Consider the following 24,834-nt stretch of genomic DNA (forward strand, 5'->3'; position numbering starts at 1 on the left):
GTTTTTTTTACAATTTTTAATCTATTCAATATATGTATAATGTAATTGATTTACTTATTTATTATTATTTTTTTTTATTTATTATTTTTTTCTCTTCTATAATATGTATTGCATTGAACTGCTGCTGTTAAGTTAACAAATTTCACGTCACATGCTGGTGATAATAAACCTGATTCTGATTCTAATTCTGACTTGCTTGTCAATTTGAAGACTTGTCATGTGATCCTTGGTTGCAATTTGCTCTGGATACAGTAGAGGGCAATAGTGTACCATATAGTCTCCACCCTCACTGCAATGTGTGTGCCAGGTATTCCCTTTCTGCAATCTGAGTAATTTCCCGGTGTTAGGAATTTCACACTTCTATCATAAGAAAAATAATTTAAACCGGATACCACTGGCTGGCACCATTGACCAGAATTTCAAATATCTAATCTGTAGTGCAGCTTCAATTCTCAATAGGTGGTGAATACAAGAGATGCAGGGGAACTTCTAAACCACAATCTGTATGGAACCAAACCTACTGTCAGAATATCATAGAATCATAGACAAGTAGAGCACAGAAATGAGTTTCCTCCTGTCAGCACGATTAATTCCATTTTCCACATTTCAAAGCCCTCTCCACCTTTCCTACCTACATACAGTACCTGTCTAAACACCTTTTAAACATTGTTTTGGTATTCATATCGGTTCATTATTGTCACATGTATCAAAACACTGTGAAAAGCTTGCCTTGTGTACTGTCATGCAGATCAAGTTATCACACTGAGCACTGAGGTAGAATAACGGAAAACTAACAATGCAGAGCATCCCGTTTCCCATTAGCCTTCAGGCCAGGCCACTCAGGGGCTTAAGACCACAAGACCAGAAGATATAGGAGCAGAAGTAGGCCATTCGGCCCTTCGAGTCTGCTCCACAATTCAATCATGAGCTGATCCAATTCTTCCAGTTATCCCCACTCCCCTGCCTTCAGCCCATACCCTTTGATGTCCTGGCTAATCAAGAACTGTCTATCTCTGTCGTAAATATACCCAATGACTTGGCCTCCGCAGCCACTCGTGGCAACAAATTCCACAGATTTACCACCCTTTGACTAAAGTAATTTCTCTGCATCTCAGTTCTAAATGGACGTCCTTCAATCCTGAAGTTGTGCTCTCTTGTCCTAGAACCCCCTCCTATGACTTGGTGCTAATATTATTTTTGATATTGTATGTGCTGTGTTCTGTGTGACCGTATGTATTATGTATGTGACTGTATTTACTAATATTATTTTTGATATTGTATGTGCTGTGCTCTGTGTGACTGCATGTACCATGTTTTGCACCTTGGCTCTGGAGGACAGCTGTTGGATTTAACTGTATACATGCGGCTGAATGACAATTAAACTTGAACTTGCGAATAAACGCACTGTAGAGTATGATAGAACAGAGAGATCTGAGAAGACATATTTCCCTGAAAGAGGTGTTACAGGTAGACAGTGTTTCAAAGAGTGGTTTTGTCACATTGGTCTTCTTAAATCAGAGTACAGTACTGAGTAGAGGAAAAAGAATCTTGGGCTTTCTCGGCATATTGACGAATAAACTCTTCTCAGGCTTCCAGCCATGTATAGGTATCGATTTTAGCCAACACTCCGATGACAAACTCTGCCATCTTCATCAGGGATGAAACATTCAAACATCCCTGATGAAAATGGCAGTGTTTGTCACCGAATCTTTGGTTACAATTGATACCTCTACTTGGCTGTAAAACCGAGAAGAGCTTATTCGTTTCTGAGTAGAGGAGTTGGGATGTTATGTGGAAGTTTTATAAGACGTCAGTGAGGCCTAATTAGGAGTACTGTTTGCAGTTCTAGTCACCTACCTACAGGAAAGATGTAAATAAGATTGAATGAGAGCAGAGAAGATTTAAAAGATGTTCCCCGGAACATGAGAACCTGAGATATAAAGAAAGATTGAAGAGGTCATGATTTTCTCTTCCCCATGGAGTATAAGAGAATGAGGGGAGATTTCATTAAAGTGTACAAAATTATAAGGAGTATGGACAGGATAAGTGCAAGCAGGGCTTTTCCAGGAGATTGGGTGAGAAGAGAACTAAAGGTCATAAGTTAAGGGCGAAAGATGCAACATTTAGAAACACAGAAAACCTACAGCACAACACAGGCCCTTCGGCCCAAAAGGTTGTGCGGAACATGTCCCTACCTTAGAAATTACTAGACCTACCTATAGCCCTCTATTTTTCTAAGCTCCATGTACCTATCCAAAAGCCTCTTAAAAGACCCTATCATATCCACCTCCACCACCGTTGCCGGCAGCCCATCCCACGTACTCACCGCTCTCTGAGTAAAAAACTTACCCCTGACATCTCCTCTGTACCTACTCCCCAGCACCTTAAACCTGTGTCCTCTTGTGGCAGTCATTTCAGCCCTGGGAAAAAGCCTCTGACTATCCACACCATCAATGCCTCTCATCATCTTATACACCTCTATCAAGTCACCTCTCATCCTCTGTCACTCCGAAGAGAAAAGGCCGAGTTCACTCAACCTGTTTTCATAAGGCATGCTTCCCAATCCAGGCAAAATCCTTGTAAATCTCCTCTGCACCCTTTCTATGGCTTCCATATCCTTCCTGCAGTGAGGCAATCAGAACTGAGCACAGTACTCCAAGTGGAATCTGATCAGGGTCCTATATAGCTGCAACATTAGCTCTCAGCTCCTAAATTCAATTCCATGATTAATGAAGGCCAATAAACCGTATACCTTCTTAACACAGAGTCAACCTGCGCAGCTACTTTGAGCGTCCTATGGACTCAGACCCCAAGATCCTTCTGATCCTCCACACTGCCGAGAGTCTTACCATTAGTACTATATTCTGCCATCATACTTGACCTACCAAAATGAACCACTTCACGCTTATCTGGGTTAAACCCCATCAGCCACTTCTCAGCCCAGTTTTGCATCCTATCAATGTCCTGCTGTAACCTCTGACAGCCCTCCACACTACCTACAACACTTCAAACATTTGTGTCATCTGCAAACTTACTAACCCACCCCTCCACTTCCTCATCCAGGTCATTTATAAAAATCATGAAGAGAATGGGTCCCAGAACAGATCCCTGAGGTACACCACTGGTCACCGACCTCCATGCAGACTATGACCCATCTACAACCACTCTTTGCCTTCTGTGGGCAAGCCAGTTCTGGATCCATAAAGCAATGTCCCCTTGGATCCCATGCCTCCTTACTTTCTCAATAAGCCTTGCATGGGGTACCTTGCTGAAATACCTTGCTGGAATCTATATACACTAAACCTACTGCTCTTCCTTCATCAATGTGTTTTGTCACATCCTCAAAAAATTAAATCAGGCTCGTAAGGCACGACCTGCCCTTGACAAAGCCATGCTGACTATTCCTAATCATATTATACCTCTCTAAATGTTCATAAATCCTGCCTCTCAGGATTTTCTCTATCAACTTACCAACCACTGAAGTAAGACTCACTGGTCTATAATTTCCTGGGATATCTCTACTCCCTTTCTTGAATAAAGGAACAACATCCACGACCCTCCAATCCTCCGGAACCTCTCCTGTCCCCATTGATGATTCAAGGATCATTGCCAGATGCTCATCAGTCTCCTCCCTCGCATCCCACAGTAGCCTGGGGTACATCTCATCCGGTCCTGGTGACTTATCCAACTTGATGCTTTTCAAAAGCTCCAGCATCACATCCTCTTTCTTATTATCTACATGCTCAAGTTTTTCAGTCTGCTTCAAGTCTGCACTACAATCACCAAGATCCTTTTCCATAGTGAATACTGAAGTAAAGTATTCATTCATTACTCGTGCTATTTCCTCCGGTTCCATACACGCTTTCCCACTGTTACACTTGATAGGTCCTATTCTTTCAATTCTTATCCTCTTGCTCTTCACATACTTGTAGAATGCCTTGGGGTTTTCCTTAATCCTGCTCGCCAAGGCCTTCTCATGGCCCCTTCTGGCTCTCCTAATTGCCTTTTTAAGCTCTTTCCTGTTAGCCTTATAATCTTCTAGATCCATAACATTAGCTAACTCTCTGAACCTTTTCTACGCTTTTCTTTTCTTCCTGCCTAGATTTATTACAGCCTTTGTACGCCACGGTTCCTGTACCCCACCATAACTTCCCTGTCTCATTGGAACGTACCTATGCAGAACTCCACACAAATATCCCCTGAACATTTGCCACATTTCTTCCATACTTTTCCTTGAGAACATCTGTTCCCAATTTAAACTTCCAATTTCTTGCCTGATAGCCTCATAATTCCCCTTACTCCAATTAAACACTTTTCTAACTTGTCTGTTCCTATCTCTCTCCAATGCTATTGTAAAGGAGATAGAATTATGATCACTGTCTCCAAAATGCTCTCCCACTGTGAGATCTGACACCCCACCAGGTTCATTTCCCAATACCAAATCAAGTACAACCTCTCCTCTTGTAGGCTTATCTACATATTGTGTCAAAAACCTTCCCGAACACACCTAACAAACTCCACCCCATCTAAACCCCTTGCTCTAGGGAGATGCCAATCGATATTTGGGAAATTAAAATCTCCCATTGCAACAACTCTGTTATTGTTACACCTTTCCAGGATCTGTTTCCCTATCTCCTCCTCAATATCCCTGTTACAATTGGGTGGCCTATAAAAAACACTCAGTAGAGTTATTGACCCATTCCTGTTCCTAACCTCCACCCACAGAGACTCTGTAGATAATCCCTCCATGACATCCACCTTTTCTGCAGACGTGACACTATCTCTGACCAACAGTGCCACATGCCCCCACCTCTTTTGCCTCCGTCCTTTCAGAAACATCTAAAACCCAGCACCTGAAGTAACCATTCCTGTCCCTGAGCCACCCAAGTCTTTGTAATGGCCACCACATCATAGCTCCAAACGCTGATCCACGCTCTAAGCTCATCCGCTTTGTTCACAATGCTCCTTGTGTTAAAATAGACACATCTCAAATCATCCATCTGAGCACATCCCTTCTCTATCACCTGCCTATCCTCCCTCACACACTGTCTCCAAGCTTTCTCGATTTGTGAGCCAACCACTTCTTCCCCAGTCTCTTCAGTTCGGTTCCCACCCCCCAACAATTCTAGTTTAAACTCTCCATAGTAGCCTTAGCAAACCTCCCCACCAGGATATCAGTCCAAGTACAACCCGTCCTTTTTGTACAGGTCACACCTGCCCCAAAAAAGGTCCCAATGATCCAGAAATCTGGATCCCTGCCCCCTGCTCCAATCACTCAGCCACGCATTTATCCTCCACCTCAATCTATTCCTATACTCACTGTCACATGGCACAGGCAGTAATCCTGAGATTACTAACTTTGCGGTCCTCCTTCTCAACTTCCTTCCTAACTCCCTGTAGTCTTTTTTCAGGACCTCTTCCCTTTTCCTACCCATGTCATTGGTACCAATATGTATCACGACCTCTGGCTGTTCTCCCTCCCAATGCAGGATATCTTGGATGCGATCTGAAACACCCCTGGATGCACCTGGGAGGCAAACTATTATCCGAGTTTTTTCCTGTGCCCACAGAATCGCCTGTCTGACCCCCTAACTATAGAGACCTCTATCACTACTGCCTTCCTCTCCTTTTCCCAACCCTTCTGAGCCACAGGGCCAGAATCTGTGCCAGAGACACGGTCACTGCTGCTTCCCCCAGGTAGGCTGTCAAACAGGAGTACTTATTGCCAAGGGGTACAGCCACAGGGTTATTCTCTAGTGCCTGACTCTTCCCCTTCCCTCTCCTGACTGTTACCCACTTGTATGTCTCCCGTGGCCCCAGTGTGACCACCTGCCTATAACTCCTTTCTATCACCTCCTCGCTTTAAAGGGAAACTGAGAGGGAGTTTCTTCAAACAGAGGGTAGAGCGAGTGTGCAACAAGCCACCAGTGTAAGTGTTGGATACGGATTAGACTGCAACATTTAAGAGAAGTTTGGGTAAGTACATGGATGGGAGGGGACAGCTGTTAAGGTCTATGTTTTAGTTGCAGGTCAATGGGACTATGCAGTATAAGAGTTTGGCACAGTGTAAATGGACCTGTTTCTGTGCTCTATTGCTCTATGACTCCAGGAAAATAGGCAAAAAGTAAGCTTTTCTCAGACAGGTCGACCACCTTGAATCTGATAATCAGTAATCTGGTTCCACCACTGTTGGGACATAATTTTTGCCAGCTAATTTCAAATTTCCAACGTCAGCACTGTTTGGTGGCATCATTAACAGGATCAGCTATTAGCACGGTCTTTCAAAGAAGCAAGTCATTCCTCTGTGCTATTCCGCATTGATTTTTACAACCTGAGCTTACCTAGCCCCAGTCCTGTGTCTGTGCCAACATCATCACCATCACCAGGTCATGAAAATTCAATCGTCTTTCAAGATGAAACACAAGATCCCCACTTTCAGACATGTAACTCTGCTTCGTTGTACAATTCAACTCTACTTTGAAAGTGGCAATAACCGCCCTTCTGAAATAAATTAGTACAGATACCTTGTATGGTATTTTGCCTTTACTGTACTTCAATAAATTTCACTTGTTGTTTCTTTTTCTTTATTATTCAACGTACTATTTACAGGGTACTTTAAAGGTAGGGTGAGATGATCATCAAGTGGATGAGAGGAGTTCATTTATTTAATCCTAATCTAACCACCTGTGATTTGGCAAAATCACTCATATGGCACTGCACAGTTTCTAACCATTCTGGATTTGTGGTGGTCACCCTGTACCAATATTGCATAATTTAACGCATAATTTCCATTGTGAAGACACAAAGGACTTCAGATGCTAGAATACTGCTCCTTAACTCTTCAGATGTGGGAGTTCTTCCAGCATTATGTTGGTTGCACTAGATCTTAGCATCCGCAGTCCCTTGCATCTCCAGTGTGTTTCAGAATGGTAAGCTTGGACAGTGTAGGATGAACTAAGTCGAGCAGTGGGATTAGGGTGAAGAAAACTTCTTTTGTATGCACATAAACTAAGAAATTAATTCTCCACACTTGAATTTTCAATCCTCCAACAATGAGCAAAGTGAAAACTGCTTCTTGTAGAATATGAAAGGAAAATATTGAAATCTGCTCCAAATCACCCAATTATAGACAGAATGTTTTTCAGCCAATGGCTTTAACTAATCCTCCAAGGCTCAATGTTTACAATGCTCCATTTGCAAATTCACTTTAACTGAGTTTTGCTGTTTGACATTAATCATCCATTAAAATATTCTATTTACTTGTTGGCTAAAACTACTGTTGACTCATGTTTTAATCATTTCTTCTGTTCTGACAACTATTTAATTACCAATAAACACAAACACAACAACCAGGGCTGATGTCATTATCCTTATTTTACAACAAGTGGGGGAAAAGAATCTGTAATTACGGACATTAGCAAAATTATAGAAAACCATTTTGCATCAAATCATATGGATGAAGACAGCTAATAATTTTGTTTCTTACTTTCAATTAGTCAACATGAGAGTTATACTGGTTGCTCCAAATATTACTAGATTCATCGCCAGACAATGGTATAAATCTTCACAAAAATCATTCTTGGGTGGGTCCATGTGGAGCAAACTCGATGGGCCGAATGGCCTAATTCTGCTCTTGCGTCTTATAATGTTGTTTTATTTAACTATCTATTTATTTATTGAATGATACAGCACAGAACAGGTCCCTCTGGCTCAGTGAGCAACCCCACCCAGCTTAACACCAGCTTTATCACAGGACAATTTATAAAGACCAATTAACCTACTAATCCTTACATCTTTGGAAAGTGGGAGGAAACCGGAGCACCCAGAGGAAACGCATGCAGTCATGGGGAGAATGTACAAATTCCTTACAGACAGTACCAGAATTGAATGCCAAACTCTAATGCCCTGAGTTGTAATAGAATCACACTGACCGCTACGCGAGCGTGCTGTAGACTTGGAAGCTATGTGCAACAAGGCATCTTTTCTTTGCTTTGCTGTTTTCTTTCTCTTTACTTTTCATTTTTTCTTTTTTACTTTTTTTAAGAATTAATGTAACAGAAAAGATATTGGAAACAAGGTGATGAGCTTTGAACTCTTATCCATAAGACAGTAAGACAGAGGAGCAGAATTCGGCATTTCAGCCCATTGAATCTGTTCTGTCATTTCTTCGTGGCTGATTTAACCCCAGTCACCTGTCTTTTCCCCAAAGCCTTAAACACCCTGAATAATGAAGATAATTCAAAATAACATTATTATCAATTATGTCACCAAATACAATCCTGAGATTTATTTTCTTGCAGGCACTCACAATAAATACAAACTAACACAACAAAATGAGTGAAGAACCACACATATCAAGGCAGCCAAACAACCAATGTGAAAAAGACAAACTATGTAAATACAAAAATAAAAAATAATAATCAATAAATATTGAGAACATGAGATAAAAAATCCTTGAAATTGAGTCCATAGATTGTGGGAACAGTTCAATGATGCGGTCAGTGAATTTATCCCCTGCGTTTCAAGCCTCTGATCGTCGAGGGGTAATAACTGTTCCTGGTGGTGTGGGTCCTGAGGCACCTGTACCTTGTTCCTGATGGTAGCAGAAAGAACAGAGCATTGCCTGGAGTATCCAGCTACTTTTCATGCAATAATGACCAACAATTCCTTTCTGCTCCTCAGATGCTGCTCGATTTGCTGAGTTCCTCCGCAGATTGATTGTTGCATCAGATTACAACATCTATGTTTCCAATGCATTTCATTGTCATTACAGGGAATGTTGGATTAAGGTTTTAAAATTGCGTGAATTTCTTGTCATTTAACTTTTCTGTGCTTTCTTATAACTTGTATATCGTCTCCAAAATACAGTAAAATTCAGTCAAGTTTCTAGTAACTGTAGTATAACCAATTCTGTATTATTTCTAGAATCTTCTCAGTTTTTCTGCAGCAGGTGTCACACCACTTGAATCTAGCTATCTAAAAGGTTACATCTTATCCCTGGAACATGTTTTATCTCTAGTCTGAGTATGAGACTACCATGACATTTTTTTCTTTTTAGCTTTGTTCTTGTAACACTTAATTAAAACGGCCGTAACAACGATTTCTTTCTGCCTTATTCTTGACTTACAGAGAAATTCTGGATCAATATCACAAGATCCAACAGGGACTAGCCAGATGTCTTCATGTTTAGCAAAAGCTTTTTGGGAGATAGGATCAGCAAATAGGGAACTGCGATCTCTGCTTGTCAGAATATCCAATTTACTTCATTGTTACAGACCCTGACCACCACTCTTTAGTGTCAAGGTAGATGCAGTATTTCATTGTGAAGTCAGAAACATAGATATCCATTGCTCACCTTTGTAAGCAGGCTATGGCACCAGAAAGAATGAAGTTTTCCTCATTCATCCCACACTTCATGAAAGCAAAAGCTCCTCCGGGTAGAGTTCCTCTGAGGTACACCATGTACAATTTAGTGCCACTTTATTAGGTACACCTGTAAACTTGCTTGTCAATGCAAATATCTAAACAGCCAATCATGTGGCAGCAACTCAATGCATCAAAACATGCAAACAGGGTCAGGAGGTTCAGTTTTGTTCAGACCAAGAGTCAAAATGGGGAAGAAAGGCGACCAAAGTGACTAACTATGTTGATGACAGACAGGTTAGTTTGAGTATCTCAGAAATTGCTAATATCCTGAGATTTTTACGCACAAAGATCTCAAGAATTCATAGAGAATGGTGCAAAAAAACTAAAAAAAAACCAGTGTGAGGCAGTTCTCTGGGTGAAAACAACTTGTTAACAAGAAAGGTCAGAGGAGAATATCTGGCAATGTTCAAGATGGCAGGATGTTTCAGATGTCTGGATATACTGGAGAAGGTATGACCTGTACTAAAAAGACAGGTGTTGCAGTAAATGTCTTAACTTACCTGCTCATTGAAAGCCACTTCCTGCAGGGAAACATTGCAGCCCCTCTCACAAGCCAATAGCATTTAAATCTAGTTTAAAAATTATGTGGTTCCTATTTTTCCTCTCTGGTGACTGCAGACCAGGTAGCTGATAGGTGTCATGGAAAGAGTAGACTGTGCTGCAGTTCAGAAGGCCCATGCACACACATTTAGTGAAGTATTTGCCTCTCAGTGTATGCGTAGTGTGCAGTGTATGCGTAGTGTCTGTTTTGTCCTGCCACATTGGTGTTCAGTTTAGATAAGTACCTGCAATTGAGTTTAGCTTGAAGGGTTACTGAATGTTTAGTGACTAAACACATTGATGAAGGAAGAGCAGTAGATGTAGTGTATATGGATTTCAACAAGGCATTTGATAAGGTACCCCATTCAAGTCTTACTGAGAAAGTAAGGATGCATGGGATCCAAGGGGACATTAGTTAACCTCGGCAGTAGTGGGGTATTTAGTTAAAGCAACAGCTCACAGTCCAAAGGGAGTGGTGCTGCCTTTATTGGGATCTGCGATATGGGGCACCATTGATGCTGCCATCATATTAGTGAAGGGATTAGACTACATGGGGAAAGGTCCCCATAATCAGTTGCACAAATGAGACAAGCAGCCTGGGGGTGGGGGACAGGACCGTGTGACCTGTAATGAAATATATCTTGCATTGCTCAGAGCCAGGGTCCTGAAGGAACAGGTAACTGGGATTCCCACTCCACCCCTCATGCCATATAAAGGAAGCACCTCCAGAGGAAGAGAAGATCAGGAGGTCTTAAAGTGAAAAGGATCATTGCTCAAGCCCTCTCCTGATAAGGGCTCCTTCGGTCCTCTGCAGGATCCTCACATTCTGCACAGGGTTCACTCTAACGCTTACTAGAAGCTCCTCAAATGACACTAGACGATTATCAGCAGTGGTGGATGGCACCCTGCTGCCCCACCTCTGTGGGGGGGGGGGGTCATTCACCCTCCATTTCCCAAATCCCATAATAAGTGGAACAGCTCTGAAGGAAAAAGAGCATGGATTAAATTTGCTTTTGGAGGGAGATGAATGGAGTATTCTGTAGGTGTTCCACATCCCCTATTACCCACAGGCAGCAGGCTGATAGCACAGATGAATGGGCTGTTGAAACCCCTGCCCACCCGCAGGGGTGACAAGTGTGCCACAGTAGGCTGTGGACAGTCTAAACTCTCAGCTGTGGGTTTTATAGAATGGATGTGGAGAGGATGTTTCCTCCAGTGGGTAAGTCTCGGACCAGAGAGCAGAGCCTCAGAATAGTGGGGCGTCCATTTAGAACAGTAAAAAGGAATTTCTTCAGCCAAGAAGTGGTGGGTATGTGGAATTCATTACTACTAACAGCTATGGAGGCCAAGTCATTGAGTATATTCAAAGCAAAGGTTGTTGGGTTCTTGATTAGTCAGGGTCTCAAAAGTTGCTGGGAAAAGGCAGCTGAATGGGACTAAGAGAGATAATGAGAGAGCAGACATGATGGGCCAAGTGGCCTAATTCTACCCCTATGTCTTATGGCCTTACAACTCAATAACTGATTAAATAACATGTATAAAATGCTGGAGGAACTCAGCAGGTCAGACATCTGTGGATAGGAATAAACAGTCGACATTTCAGACCAAGACCTTTCATCAGCAGTGAAAAGAAAGGAGGAGGAAGCCTGCAGACAGCGCAGAAGGGGAGGAGTGAGAAGAACGTCTCACTGAATTCCAATCAAAGAGAATACTTAAACTTCTTTAGGGTAGGCATACCTCGAAGAGGTTTCTCAGTGAGTAACAGATCATAAACAGAAGAGATTTTTCAGCTGTAAAGTTCAAATGGTTCTTTCAGAGAAACCCATTTTTAAATGTAAGTCAGCTTCTTCATTTGGACATAAATAACCTAACATTCCATCATGCATAATGATATTGCAAATTCTCTGGAGCCTGTAGAAAGACTTTCAGGCATTCAGAAAGCCAAGGAAATGCAGTATATGATTCAGCCAGAAGCAAGGAGAAAAAGAACAAAGTAATTTATTCTATTTTCGATTCCCACAGATTCCCCTCCATAGGGATATCCTTAAAACTATCAACTCAAAGCTGATGTCCTCTCAGTTTCCATTTAAACTCCTCAACATTGCTACAAATCAGGTTAGTTAACACACTCAAGTGATAGTCTGGCAGCAACAAATGATGGACTCTCTCCATCTTAAATGACTCAGAGGTTGCAAAGTGGAAGTTTGTAAAATATTTATTTATTTAACAACAGTAGGAAGACTCAGTGGTTTGCAAAGTTATACAAGCGATATAAATGACTCACCTGGACTGATCACAAGGAAGGATATTAATGTGTGTAAATAAATTCACATATAATGTAGAACAGCTCATCACACAAACAGGTTCTTCAGTCCACAGTGTTGAATGAAATAATTAAATGTCTGACTTAACTAATCCCTTCTGCCATATATTTATGTCCCTCCATTCTCTGCAGATTCAAATGCTATCTCAGCGACTCTCAAACACTCTCATCATATTTGCCTCCACCAACAACCTTGGTAGAGCATTCCAGGCGCTGCCAAGAAAAGTACCTACCTTGTACATCTTTTTTGAACTTTTCCCCTCTCACCTTATATATGCATCCTCCAGTATTAGACATTACCATGCTGGGAAAAACATACTGGTTGTCTATCTGTGCTACACATAATCTTATAAACCTCGGTCAGGTCTCTCCTCGGCCTCCACTACTCCAGAGTAAACAACCTAAGTTTGTTCAATGTTTCCTTATTGTACCTGCCCACTAATGCAGGCAACATCCTGGTGAACCTTTTCTGCACCCTCTCCTGCGCATTCACATCCCTTCTTTAATGGGATGATCAGCATTGATGCACATAAACTATATTATAACTACTTGGAGTAACAGACACAAAATGCAGGAGGAGCACAGCAGGTCAGGCAGCACCAATGGAAATGAATAAACAGAAATGAAGCCACTCTCAGATTTGAGGAGCAACACCTCATATTATATCTAATTAGTCTCCAATCTGATGGCATGAACATTGATTTCTCCAACTTCAGGTAATTCCCCCACCCCCCACTTCCCTCTTCTTCATTTCTCCACTTCAGCTCCCCTCTTACCTCTTCTTCTCACCTTCCTATCACTTCCCCCTCTTCCTTCCATTTCTCCTGTGGTCCACTCTCCTCTCCTACCAGATTCTTCCTTCTGCAGCCCTTTACCTTTTCCACCTGTCACCTCCCAGCTTCTGACTTCACTTCCCCTCCTCCAGCCACCTGGGTTTATCTATCACCTTCTAGCTTGTACTCCTTCCCCTCCCCCTTCCTTTCCAGTCCTGATGACGAGTTTCAGCCTTAAAATGTCAATGTTTTATTTGTTTCCATAGCTGCTGCCTGACCTGCTGAGTTCCTCCAGCATTTTGTGTGAGTTGCTCTCGATTCTCAGCATCTGTAGAATTTTTTTTTATTTTTTGATCTGCAGAATCTCTTGTGTATACAACTATTTGGAGCCCACACTGGCTTTGAAAGCATTCCATAGTTGAGGATTAGAAGTTTCAGTGCAAAGTTATTTGTAGACAGGTATATACAAGCCACTTATGTAAAATTCATCCAACATTCAACTGAAGAGGATATTTGTAAGAAGCATTACATAGGGAGGTGCCACTGAAGGAAAGAAGGGAATCACAAATGACAACAAGGCAAAAGTACAACATTATTTGTTCAGAACCTAACCAAATAATCAAGAATTATACAGCGATATTTTCATTTCAGTTTCCTGTCTACGGAAGTTGAATATAGAACATATAACATACAACATTACTCCACAGCAGATGCCCTTCAGCCCATGATTTTGCGGCAACCTTTTTAACCTACTACAAGATTGATCCAACTCTTTTCTCCTACACAGCCCTCAATTCTTCCAACATCCATGTGCCTATCTAAAAGTTTCTTAAATGTCCATAATGTTTCTGACACTATTACCACCCCTGGCAGCATGTTCCATACACTCACCCCTTTCTGTGTGAAAAACATCCCCACCTCTGATACCCCTCCACACTTTCTTCCAATCACCTTAAAATTGCAGTGTATCCCCTCATATTAGCCAATTGTGCCCTGGGAAAAGGGTGCTGCTGGTCTATCCAATCTACGCTTCTTATCATCTCGTATGCTTAGAATTCTCTACACTTCAAATAATGCTCCCTCGTTTTAGCCATTGCCACCTTGGGAAAAAGTCTCTGGCTGTCCAATCTATCTATGTCCCTTATCTTAAACAACTCTATCAAGTCATCTCTCATTCTCCTTCACTCCAAAGACAAACGACCTCATCCTCATAAAAAATGCTCTCTAATTCAGGCGGCATCTTTGTAATTCTCCTCTGCACCCTGTCTAAAGCTTTCACATTCTTTCGATAACAAAGCTACCAGAACCGAACACAATGTTTCATGTATCCCTGACCACAGCATCTGAGCCATGTGGCAAACATCCCTATTCTCTCATCCCATCAACCCAATTCCATCTCTTCCCCTGGGTTGAATTGTACAGCAAAAGCTGGAGACAAATGAGAACTCAAAAGATATTTGGATCAGATTTCCAGTGTGTAGGATTGTAGGGTGTAGAATTGTTCTATTCTCTGTATTTTTCTTGCAGTTTAACTTTCCTATACTGGCATGTACTTTATATAGTTACCTATATACATGTAATCGTTCAGTGAATTTTCCAGTTTTATGGTTCTTGCACTGTTCTAGAAACTTCTTAGTTTTCTGTAGCAGATGTCATGTCACTTGAACCTGGCGATTTTAATGGGCTAATTGTTAATACTGCAATGTTGTAATCTCTAGCCCGAGTAGAGACGATCATGACTTTTTTTTCTTTGTCTTTTTTTGTTTTCTCAACTCCCCTTTCTTGTTCTTTTTACACTCTCATAATACTTTATAAAATGATTGTAAGCAATAAATTTTATACCTCATTCTTGACTTCCAAAGAATCTTTGGATGCAAAAGCGAAAGGATTCAACACAGTAAGTAAAGGAGAGCTGCTTGGGAAAAGAGGACCCCAGCTTTGTGTCATGAAGATTGGACCTTCCACCTAATATTCCACACCACCTCTTCCACCCAACCCCCCACCTTGATATCCTCTCTTGTGCTGTATTGCACACATTTCTGGCTACAGATATAAATTACCAGTGAATCAGGCAGAAGAGGGACCATTTTCATTGAAATATTGCTGGGAAAAAAAAAGCAAATGATAGAAAGGGAATCCCTTAAAGAAAAAAAATCACATTTGAAGGCCAACTTTCAGGTGGAGCTCAATCTGGGCATTAAGCATTTCCTACTTAAAAAGGTCAAAATCACACTGCACTTCAAAAAAAAACGTGATTTCAGAAATGTAACCAAGTTTAGGAGAAATGCCAGCTTAGGCAGCAGGAGAAGCAGGAGCTGGAAGCAGGACAGATCCTCCTCCCTCAAGTTCCTAATGTATCTGCCTCCATCACAACCCTGGAACACCCTTCTAGGCGTGGTGGTAGAGGCAGATACATTTGGAACATTTAAGAAATCCTTAGATAAGAGGATAAGACATAGGAGCAGAATTAGACCATTGAGCCTATCAAGTCAGCTCCACCATAGATGATAGAAAAAATTGAGGGCTCTCCAGGAAGGAAGGCTTAAATTGAACCTAGGGTAGGTTAAAAGGTCAGCACAACATCATGGGTCGAAGAGGTAATATTCTCTGTTCAAGCAGAGAGTTGTATAAGGCATATCCTTGAACATCAAGCCATTGGCCTTTTCCACATCCTCAGAAGAGTGCAAGCTTAGTGTACCCCTGCCAAAGCATAATAAATTCTTATACTTGTAAAAAAAATCAACTGAGTTCAATAAACCAGATGAGGTAGTTTGATTTTAACCACAATGCCAAGCAGCAGCTGAATACTTGACACCTTCCTGAATGCCTGCAGCAAATGCAGGATGAGTTTGAAAACTCCAGTTATCTACTTCGCATGTAAAATTAGCATCGACACTCCCCCAACCCCTTTCATCCACTGTTCATCTCACAAATAAATACATGAAAACTATTCTTATGTCGAAATTCACCTTCACAATCTTAATTGTAAACCATCATGTCACTGATTTCCAATTTATTGCTAACAATTAGAATTAAGGGAATTTGGAAAATTGAAATCAAAATCTTTGCACAGAATCTCCTTTCATTATCCTACAATATTAATTCATCTTCTGATTATAAATAAACATTAATTTTATTCAGTGTCAAATTCTGAATTGTGCGCACAAACTCTCATGCATAAGCTACCAAATCACTCATTTAAGATTCTTCAAACATGGATGTGATCCAGCTTTTTGTGTATTTATATCAACATTTTGCAGTATAAATTGCCATGAATGACAAATTAAAGCCTTGTCTTTAGTGCAGATATTCAACTGAGACTGCGGCGGAAACTCAGAGTGGTTTCTAGCTAAAGAAATCATCAGAATGTTTCTTTTTTCATCAACATCACTCTTGAAACCATACAATCAATCAATTTCAGACTAATGGATCTCACCAGCTCCTGGTGAGAGACAGCAGAAGAGAGTGAAGACTAGCATAAGTTCCAATGGAAACATAAGAAAAGTTCCCAAAATATCAGTGGACATTGCTCATGGCATAATTTAAAAGGGTAGATTTTAACACCATGCAAATGTCGGCAACCTAACAGAGCTAGACAAGAGAGAGAAACAACCTTGTTTCGAAGGTTCACCAACTGGTGCAGTCAGAAATCTTATCCATTGTGAAGTTTTAGCAATAGACCTGTTGTCCCACCTCAAGTAGAACATGAACAGAAGTTCCTCAACATCCCACAATTATTCCACACACTCACATGAGTCCAAGTTAAATATACTTCTGCCAGATGCTTAAGAGCTGTCATTTATGAAAAGAAATCTCCTTAAATCAGTAAAATTCACTCCAATAAACCAGGTGAGTTCACAGGCTGAGGTGGTTTCAAATAGAGAACACAGTGTCAAATAAGGATCTGGCAACCCCTCTCTTAACTTGAGCTTACTGATCATCAAACCTTTGCATGTAGAATTTTATAAATAAAATCAAATATGTGGTGGAATTGTATCTACAGTCCTTCAATAAGGTTTCCTAATCATTTACCACTCATGCAAACTTGGATGAATAAAAGCAGCCAGTTCCAAAGTCCTCTTGTTGTGAACAGGAGCACACAGAGAAGCTACATACTGCAATTAGAACTCTACTCGGATGTGAAAAGGAAAATTCTCTTTACACTTGCCATATTGTTGGTGCTTCGGCCCCACTAATTTCCAGGATATCGTATCCATCCTCAAGCTGAAAGTCTGAGAAGATGAGTGCAATGGTATCACCAGGCTCTGCCAGGATGCTCCATGTGCAGTCAGCATTATTGTTGTACTCTGAAGGAAAATGTGGACTTGAAATCATCCCACTGGTTCCTCGCAACGTCCCACCACAAGCTCCTTCAGCTGTAAAAGAGCAACAGGGAAAAAAAATATAAACACAAGAGATTCTGCAAATATCTGCAGACTGATTCTGCAGTCAGGCCATTCTTCTCTGATCTCTCACATTAACAAGTTGTATTCACCCATAGAACTACTGTTCACTCACTGGATCTTTTGGGGGGTTTTTTGCACCATTTTGTTTTGCTAAGCAATTGCTATTAACTTAGCAGTAATTGCTAAGTTATTAGCTGAAAGAACATTATTATTAACAATTTTTAAAGTCTTAGGGTTCGGTTTTAAAAGAATAAAATGATGACAATAGAATTAACAAGAGACTAGCTTGCAATCTGACACCGTGTTCTGGCACCAGGTTGTACGGATATAACCAGTTCCAAATCTTCAAGGATCACATGAATTCTCAGTTAAAAACATTTCTGAGGCAGCGCTATGAGCAAGCTAGGTATAGTTAAATTGAGACTAAATATGCCAACTTATAAAGAAGGATTGTGACATCATGGAAGCGTTCCTTTCCACAGATCTGAAACCATTGAAACACATCAGGTCTCAGATTCCTGCCTCTATGAGAAATACCTTGAGGCAGATATCAATCAATTCAATTGGTGTTTGTTGATTTATATTCCAGCAACCACAGATACTGCCTGCCAAATGAGTCTTTTTTTTAACATTTGTCTTTATTTGGAGACATACTGCATGGAAACAGGACCTTTAGTCCATCTGGTCTGTGCCTACCAAGATGACCATTTAAGCACAGGGACTTTTATGATGTTCAGATAGGCACATGGATATGTGGAAAATGGAAGAATGTGGATATTTGATTGCTGATTTCATTGGTTCGGCTCAACATTGTAATTGAAGGGCCTGTTCCCATGCTGTTCTGCTCTATGTTCTATGTAACTCTGTCCTGCTGTACTGTTTGTATTTATGGCTATTCAATGCAATCAACTTTCAATTAGGTAATCATGCAAAGTGAGAAATTGTGCACCGGGTAAGTTAAGTGGAGATATGCCATCATTTACTTGGCATGATTAAGATACTCCAGGCTGGACACCGCTGTTCTCGTGCTCCGTATTTTATCACTGACAAATAATCCTTTTATATTCATTGGGCAGCTAAAGTGTCACCATATGGGAATGTTCAGCATTTCTTAATAATGAAGTAGTCAGCAGTAAAATTGAGTAGGTGGCCCAGAATTTCCAGAGAGATGCCAATATTTATATGTGCAGCCATACACAGATGGTCTGGGGTTCTGACTGTGTAAAGCAAATTATTTTGCATTATCATTCACTAATGCAGTGCCAAGAAAATTGTTTAACATGAGTCAATTTCCAGCTACCAAACATAAACTTTTCCATAGATGTTAACTCTGCATACCATAGAAACTACAGAAAAACTACAGCACAGAAACAGGCCTTTTGGCCCTTCTTGGCTGTGCCGAACCATTTTCTGCCTAGTCCCACTGACCTACACACGGACCAGATCCCTCCATACACCTCCCATCCATGCATCTGTCCAATTTATTCTTAAATGTTAAAAAAGAACCCACATTTACCACCTCGTCTGGCAGCTCATTCCACACTCCCACCACTCTCTGTGTGAAGGAGCCCCTCCTAATGTTCTCTTTAAACTTTTCCCCCCTCACCCTTAACCCATGTCCTCTGTTTTTTTTCTCCGCTTGCCTCAGTGGAAAAAGCCTGCTTGCATTCACTCTATCAATACTCATCAAAATTTTATATACCTCTATCAAATCTCCCCTCATTCTTCTACGCTCCAGGGAATAAAGTCCTAACCTATTCAACCTTTCTCTGTAACTGAGTTTCTCAAGTCGCGGCAACATCCTTGTAAACTTTCTCTGCACTCTTTCAACCTTATTTATATCCTTCCTGTAATTTGGTGACCAAAACTGAACACAATACTCCAGATTCGGCCTCACCAATGCCTTATACAACCTCATCATAACATTCCAGCTCTTATACTCAATACTTTGATTAATAAAGGCCAATGTACCAAAAGCTCTGTTTACAACCCTATCTATCTGCGACGTCGCTTTTAGGGAATTTTGTATCTGTATTCCCAGATTCATCTGTTCTACTGCACTCCTCAGTGCCTTACCATTAACCCTGTATGTTCTACCTTGGTTTGTCCTTCCAAAGTGCAATTCCTCACACTTGTCTGTATTAAACTCCATCTGCCATTTTCCGCCCATTTTTCCAGCTGGTCCAAGTCCCTCTGCAAGCTTTGAAAACCTTCCTCACTGTCCAATACCCTCCAATCTTTGTATGTTCAGCAAATTTGCTGATCCAATTTACCACATTACCATCCAGATCATTGATATAGATGACAAATAACAATGGATCCAGCACTGATCCCTGTGGCACACCACTAGTCACAGGCCTCCACTCTGAGAAGCAATTCTCTACTACCACTCTTTGGCTTCTTCCATTGAGCCAATGTCTAATCCAATTTACCACCTCTCCATGTATATCGAGTGACTGAATTTTCCTAACTAACCTCCCATGGGGGACCTTATTAAAGGCCTTACTAAAGTCCATGTAGACAACATCCACTGCCTTCCCTTCATCCACTTTACTGGTAACCTCCTCGAAAAACTCCAATAGATTGGTCAAACATGACCTATCATGCACAAAGCCATGTTGACTCTCCCTAATAAGTCCCTGTCTATCCAAATGCTTGTAGATTCTGTCTCTTAGTACTCCCCCCAATAACTTACCCACTACCTACGTCAAATTTACCAGCTTATAATTTCCTGGATTACTTTTCGATCCTTTTTTAAACAACGGAACAACATGAGCCACTCTCCAATCCTCCGGCACCTCACCCGTAGACACCGACGTTTTAAATATATCTGCCAGGACCCCTGCAATTTCAACACGAGTCTCCTTCAAGGTCCAAGGGGATACCCTGTCAGGTCCTGGGGATTTATCCACTTTAATTTGCCTCAAGGTAGCAAGCACCTCCTCCTTTTCAATCTGTACAGTTTCCATGATCTAACTACTTGTTTCCCTTAATTCCATAGACTTCATGCCAGTTTCCCCAGTAAATACAGACACAAAAAACCCATTTAAGATCTCCCCCATTTCTTTTGGTTCCGCACATAGCCGACCACTCTGATCTTCAAGAGGACCAATTTTATCCCTTACAATCCTTTTGCTCTTAATATACCCGTAAAAGCTCTTTGGAATGTCCTTCACTTTGACTGACAAGGCAACCTCATGTCTTCTTTTAGCCCTCCTGATTTCCTTCTTTGGTAGTTTCTTGCACTTTTTATACTCCTCAAGCACCTTATTTACTCTCTGTTTCCTATACATGTCATACAACTCTCTCTTCTTCTTTATCAGAGTTGCAATATCCCTTGAGAACCAAGGTTCCTTATTCCTATTCACTTTGCCTTTAATCCTGACAGGAACATACAAGCTCTGTACTCTCAAAATTTCTCCTTTGAAGGCTTCCCACTTACCGATCACATCCTTGCCAGAGAACAACCTATCCCAATCCACGCTTTTTAGATCCTTTCTCATTTCTTCAAATTTGGCCTTCTTCCAGTTCAGAACCTCAACCCTATGACCAGATCTATCCTTGTCCATGATCAAGTTGAAACTAATGGTGTTATGATCACTGGAACCAAAGTGCTCCGCTACACTCACTTCCTTCACTTAACTCGTTTCCTAACAGGAGATCCAATATTGCATCCCCTCTAGTTGGTACCTCTATATATTGATTTAGAAAACTTTCCTGAACACATTTTACAAATTCTAAACCATATAGACCCCTAGCAGTATGGGAATCCCAGTCAATATATGGAAAATTAAAATCCCCTACCATCACAACTTTATGTTTCCTGCAGTTGCCTGCTATCTCTCTGCAGATTTGCTCCTCCAATTCTCGTTGACTATTGGGTGGTCCTTAATACAACCCCATTAATGTGGCCATACCTTTCCTGTTTCTCAGCTCCACCCTAAGGACTCAGTAGACAAGCCCTCTAATCTGTCCTGCCTGAGCACTGCTGTAATATTTTCCCTAACAAGCAATGCTACTCCCCCACCCCCACCTTTCATTCCTCTGCCTCGATCACATCTGAAACATCGGAACCCTGGAATATTAAGCTGCCAGTCCAGCCCCTCCTATAGCCAAGTTGCACTAATTGCTATAATGTCATAATTCCACATGTCAGTCCACGCCCTCAACTCATCCGCCTTCCCCGCAATACTCCTAGCATTGAAATATATACACCTCAGAAGAATTTTACCACCACTCACAAGCTTTCTATTGGTGGCTTTGCTTGAACTTTTAACATCATTTATTTTCACCCCAGCCACACTGTCAGCTCTGGCACTCTGGTTCCCATCCCCCTGCAAATCTAGGTTAAAGCCTCCCCAATAGCACTAACAAACCTCCCTGAAAGGATATTGGTCCCCTTGCAGTTCAAGTGTAACCAGTCTCTTTTGTACAGGTCCCACCTGCCCCAGAAGAGGTGCCAATGATCCTGAAATCTAAAACCCTGCCCTCTACACCAGTTCCTCAGCCACTTGTTCATCCTCCACAGCATCCTATTCTTACCCTCACTGGCACGTAGCACAGGTAGCAATCCTGAGATTACCACCCTCGAGGTCCTGCTTTTCAACTTCCTACCAAGCTCTCTATACTCACTCTCCAGGACCTCCTCACTCTTCCTTGCTATGTCATTGGTACCGATGTGCACCACGACATCTGGCTGATCACCCTCCCACTTCAGAATGTCATGCAAGCGATCAGAGACATCCTTGACCCTGGCACACGGGAGGCAACAAACCATCCTGGATACTCTGTCACGACCACAGAACCTCCTATCTGCACCTGTATCGAGTCCTCTATCACTACCGCTCTCCTCTTTTTCCACCCTCCCTTCTGCACTGCAGAACCAGACTCAGTTCCAGAGATCTGGCTACTGCAGCTAGTCCCAGGTAAGTCATCCCCTCCCTCTAACAGTATCCAATGTGGTGTACTTGTTGTTGAAGGGAATGGCCACAGGGGAACCCTGCTCTGCCTGCCCTTTCCTCTTCCCTCGCCTGAAAGTGACCCATTTTCCTGTGCTCTGCTCCTTTGTCGTAACTACCTCCCTCTAGCTAATATCTATAACCTCCTCATTCTCCTGAATGATCCAGAGGTCATCCAGCTCCTGCTCCAGTTCCCTAATGCCGTTTGTTAGGAGCTGCAGCTGGATGCACTTCTTACGTTGTCAGGGACACCGGAGGGCTCCCTGACTTCCCACATCCTGCAAGAGGAGCATTCCAACATCCTGCCTGGCATTCTCTCTACTCTAAGCAAACTGGACAAAAAACTTACCGGAACCTATCCTGGCCTCTGCCTGTTCTCGCCAAAGCCTGTTGAGCCAAAGTAAGTCGTCCCACTCTGCTCCCTCTCACTCCGCTACCTGCTGTATATGGTGGTCTGTTTTTAAACCTTGGCGCTCTACGTCACGCGCCTGCGCAGTGCAGACCCTTCTCCCCGAGCAGTGTTTAAAAAAAAAACTTCTTGTACCCAATTTCTTCACTCCCATCTTCTCAGCTGCTTGCCTCGACTGAAACCCTCTTCTCAAAATCAAAGTAAAATTTATTATCAAAGTACATATGTGTTACACATTACTAATTTATACTACCATATACCACCTGCATGAAAATTAATCTTGGGTTAGTACATATTGACATACGTGTACTTTGATAATAAATTTACTTTGTACTTTGAATGTTCAGCTTTAAGTTCCATTTTCTTGCAGGCCTTTACAGAAGGATAAAGAAATACAAAAAGCATTTACAAAAAAGTTGTACATAAACAAAGATGGGCCAAAGGAACTGTTGCTGTGCAGAACTTTTCTCTGGCAGACTAACAACCAATATGCATAAGAAGACTATAGAATAAAATATAGTCTTAACTACCATTGGGGTGGAGGTAAAGGAGCTTGAAGACCCACACTCAAAGATTTAACAACAGCTTCCTTCCCTCCACCATTGGATTTTTGAATGGCCCATGAACCCATGAATACTGCATTATTTATTCATTTATTATAACCTAAAGTAGTTTTTATGAATGACACCGTGCTTTCACAACTCATGTCAGTGATAATAAACCTGTTTCTGTTTCTTACATTGAAGAGAATTTACAGTGGCTAACTAACTCACCAGCTCTTTGGGAGGTGGGTAGAAACCGGAGCACCCAGGGGAAACACATATTGTCAGAGGGAGAATGTGTTCCCCTGGGTGCTCCAGTTTCTACCCACTTCCCAAAGAGCTGGTGAGTTAGTTAACCACTGTAAATTCTCTTCAATGTAAGAGAGCATTTGAGGTCAGAATTTCAGCCATGATGCAGCAACTCTTGTAACAGATGTCTTGTATGATAAAGGTGAATTTGACCTCCCAGTCTTGCTCATCATGGTCCTTGCACATTCTTGTCCACCAGCAACATAGGAACAATTAGGTGTGGAATTATGGACATCAATTTCTCTAACTTCTGGTAATTCCTCCCCCTCCCCCTTTTTATCTTTTTCCATTCACTATTCTGGTTTTCCTCTTCTCCTCACCTGCCCATCATCTCCCTGTTGTGCCTCTTTCCTTTCCCGACTCACATGGTCCACTCTCTTCTCCTATCGGATTCCTTCTTCCTCAGCCCTTTACCTTTCCCACTTATACCCTCCCAGTTTCTAACTTCATCCACCACCTCCAACCCTTGCAAACCCAATTACCTACATTTCTCCTTACCTGCTCTCACCTATCATCTGTCAGCTTGTACTATTTCCCCTCACCCTACCTTCTTATTCTGGCTTCTAGGCCCCTCCTTTCCAGTCCTAACAAAGACTCTCAGCCCAAACTGTTTATTTCTTTCCATAGTTGCTGCCTGACTTGTTGAGTTCTTCCAGTATTTTGGTGCTCAAGATTTCCACCTTCTGTAGAATCGCTTGTATGTATGGATTTACCAGACTGGATGGCACTGAAATAAAAGCTTTTCTCTGTATATATGAGCAAATCACTAATTACTGTGGAATTCCATCAGTTTCAGTATAAAGGTAAGGAAATAACACACACAAAATGCTGGAAGAACTCAGCAGGCCAGGCAGCATCTATGGAAAAGAATACAGGCAATGTTTTGGGCCGAGATCCTTTGGCCCTGCCAGCATTTTGTGTGTGTTGCTTGGATTTTCAGTATCTGCAGATTCTTGCTTGTTTGTGAAGGTAAGGAAGTTCTTCCTTTAATTTGAAGTTGGTAAATTAGTTTATTATCGTTACGTGTATTGAAGTGCAGTGAAGAACTTGTCTTGCATACTGTCCATAAAGATTAATTCATTATACAGTGCCTTGAGGTAGTACGTAGAAAAATAATAAACAGAATGCTGGATAAAGTGTTACAGTTA

The 24,834-nt window shown here is 41.6% G+C and overlaps 1 protein-coding gene across 1 annotated transcript in view; it reads right to left on the reverse strand.

The window, feature by feature from the left end:
* csmd1a (CUB and Sushi multiple domains 1a) overlaps positions 1–24,834 on the reverse strand; it is a 2,254,753-nt gene that overhangs the window by 1,170,729 nt on the left and 1,059,190 nt on the right. The window contains exon 5 of the mRNA XM_072251121.1: positions 17,231–17,438. Coding sequence (XP_072107222.1) covers positions 17,231–17,438 — 208 coding nt within the window. The remainder of the gene's footprint in view (positions 1–17,230; positions 17,439–24,834) is intronic.

This window comes from Mobula birostris, chromosome 2 (assembly GCF_030028105.1).
Source record: "Mobula birostris isolate sMobBir1 chromosome 2, sMobBir1.hap1, whole genome shotgun sequence".
In the NCBI taxonomy this organism is placed as follows: domain Eukaryota; kingdom Metazoa; phylum Chordata; class Chondrichthyes; order Myliobatiformes; family Myliobatidae; genus Mobula; species Mobula birostris.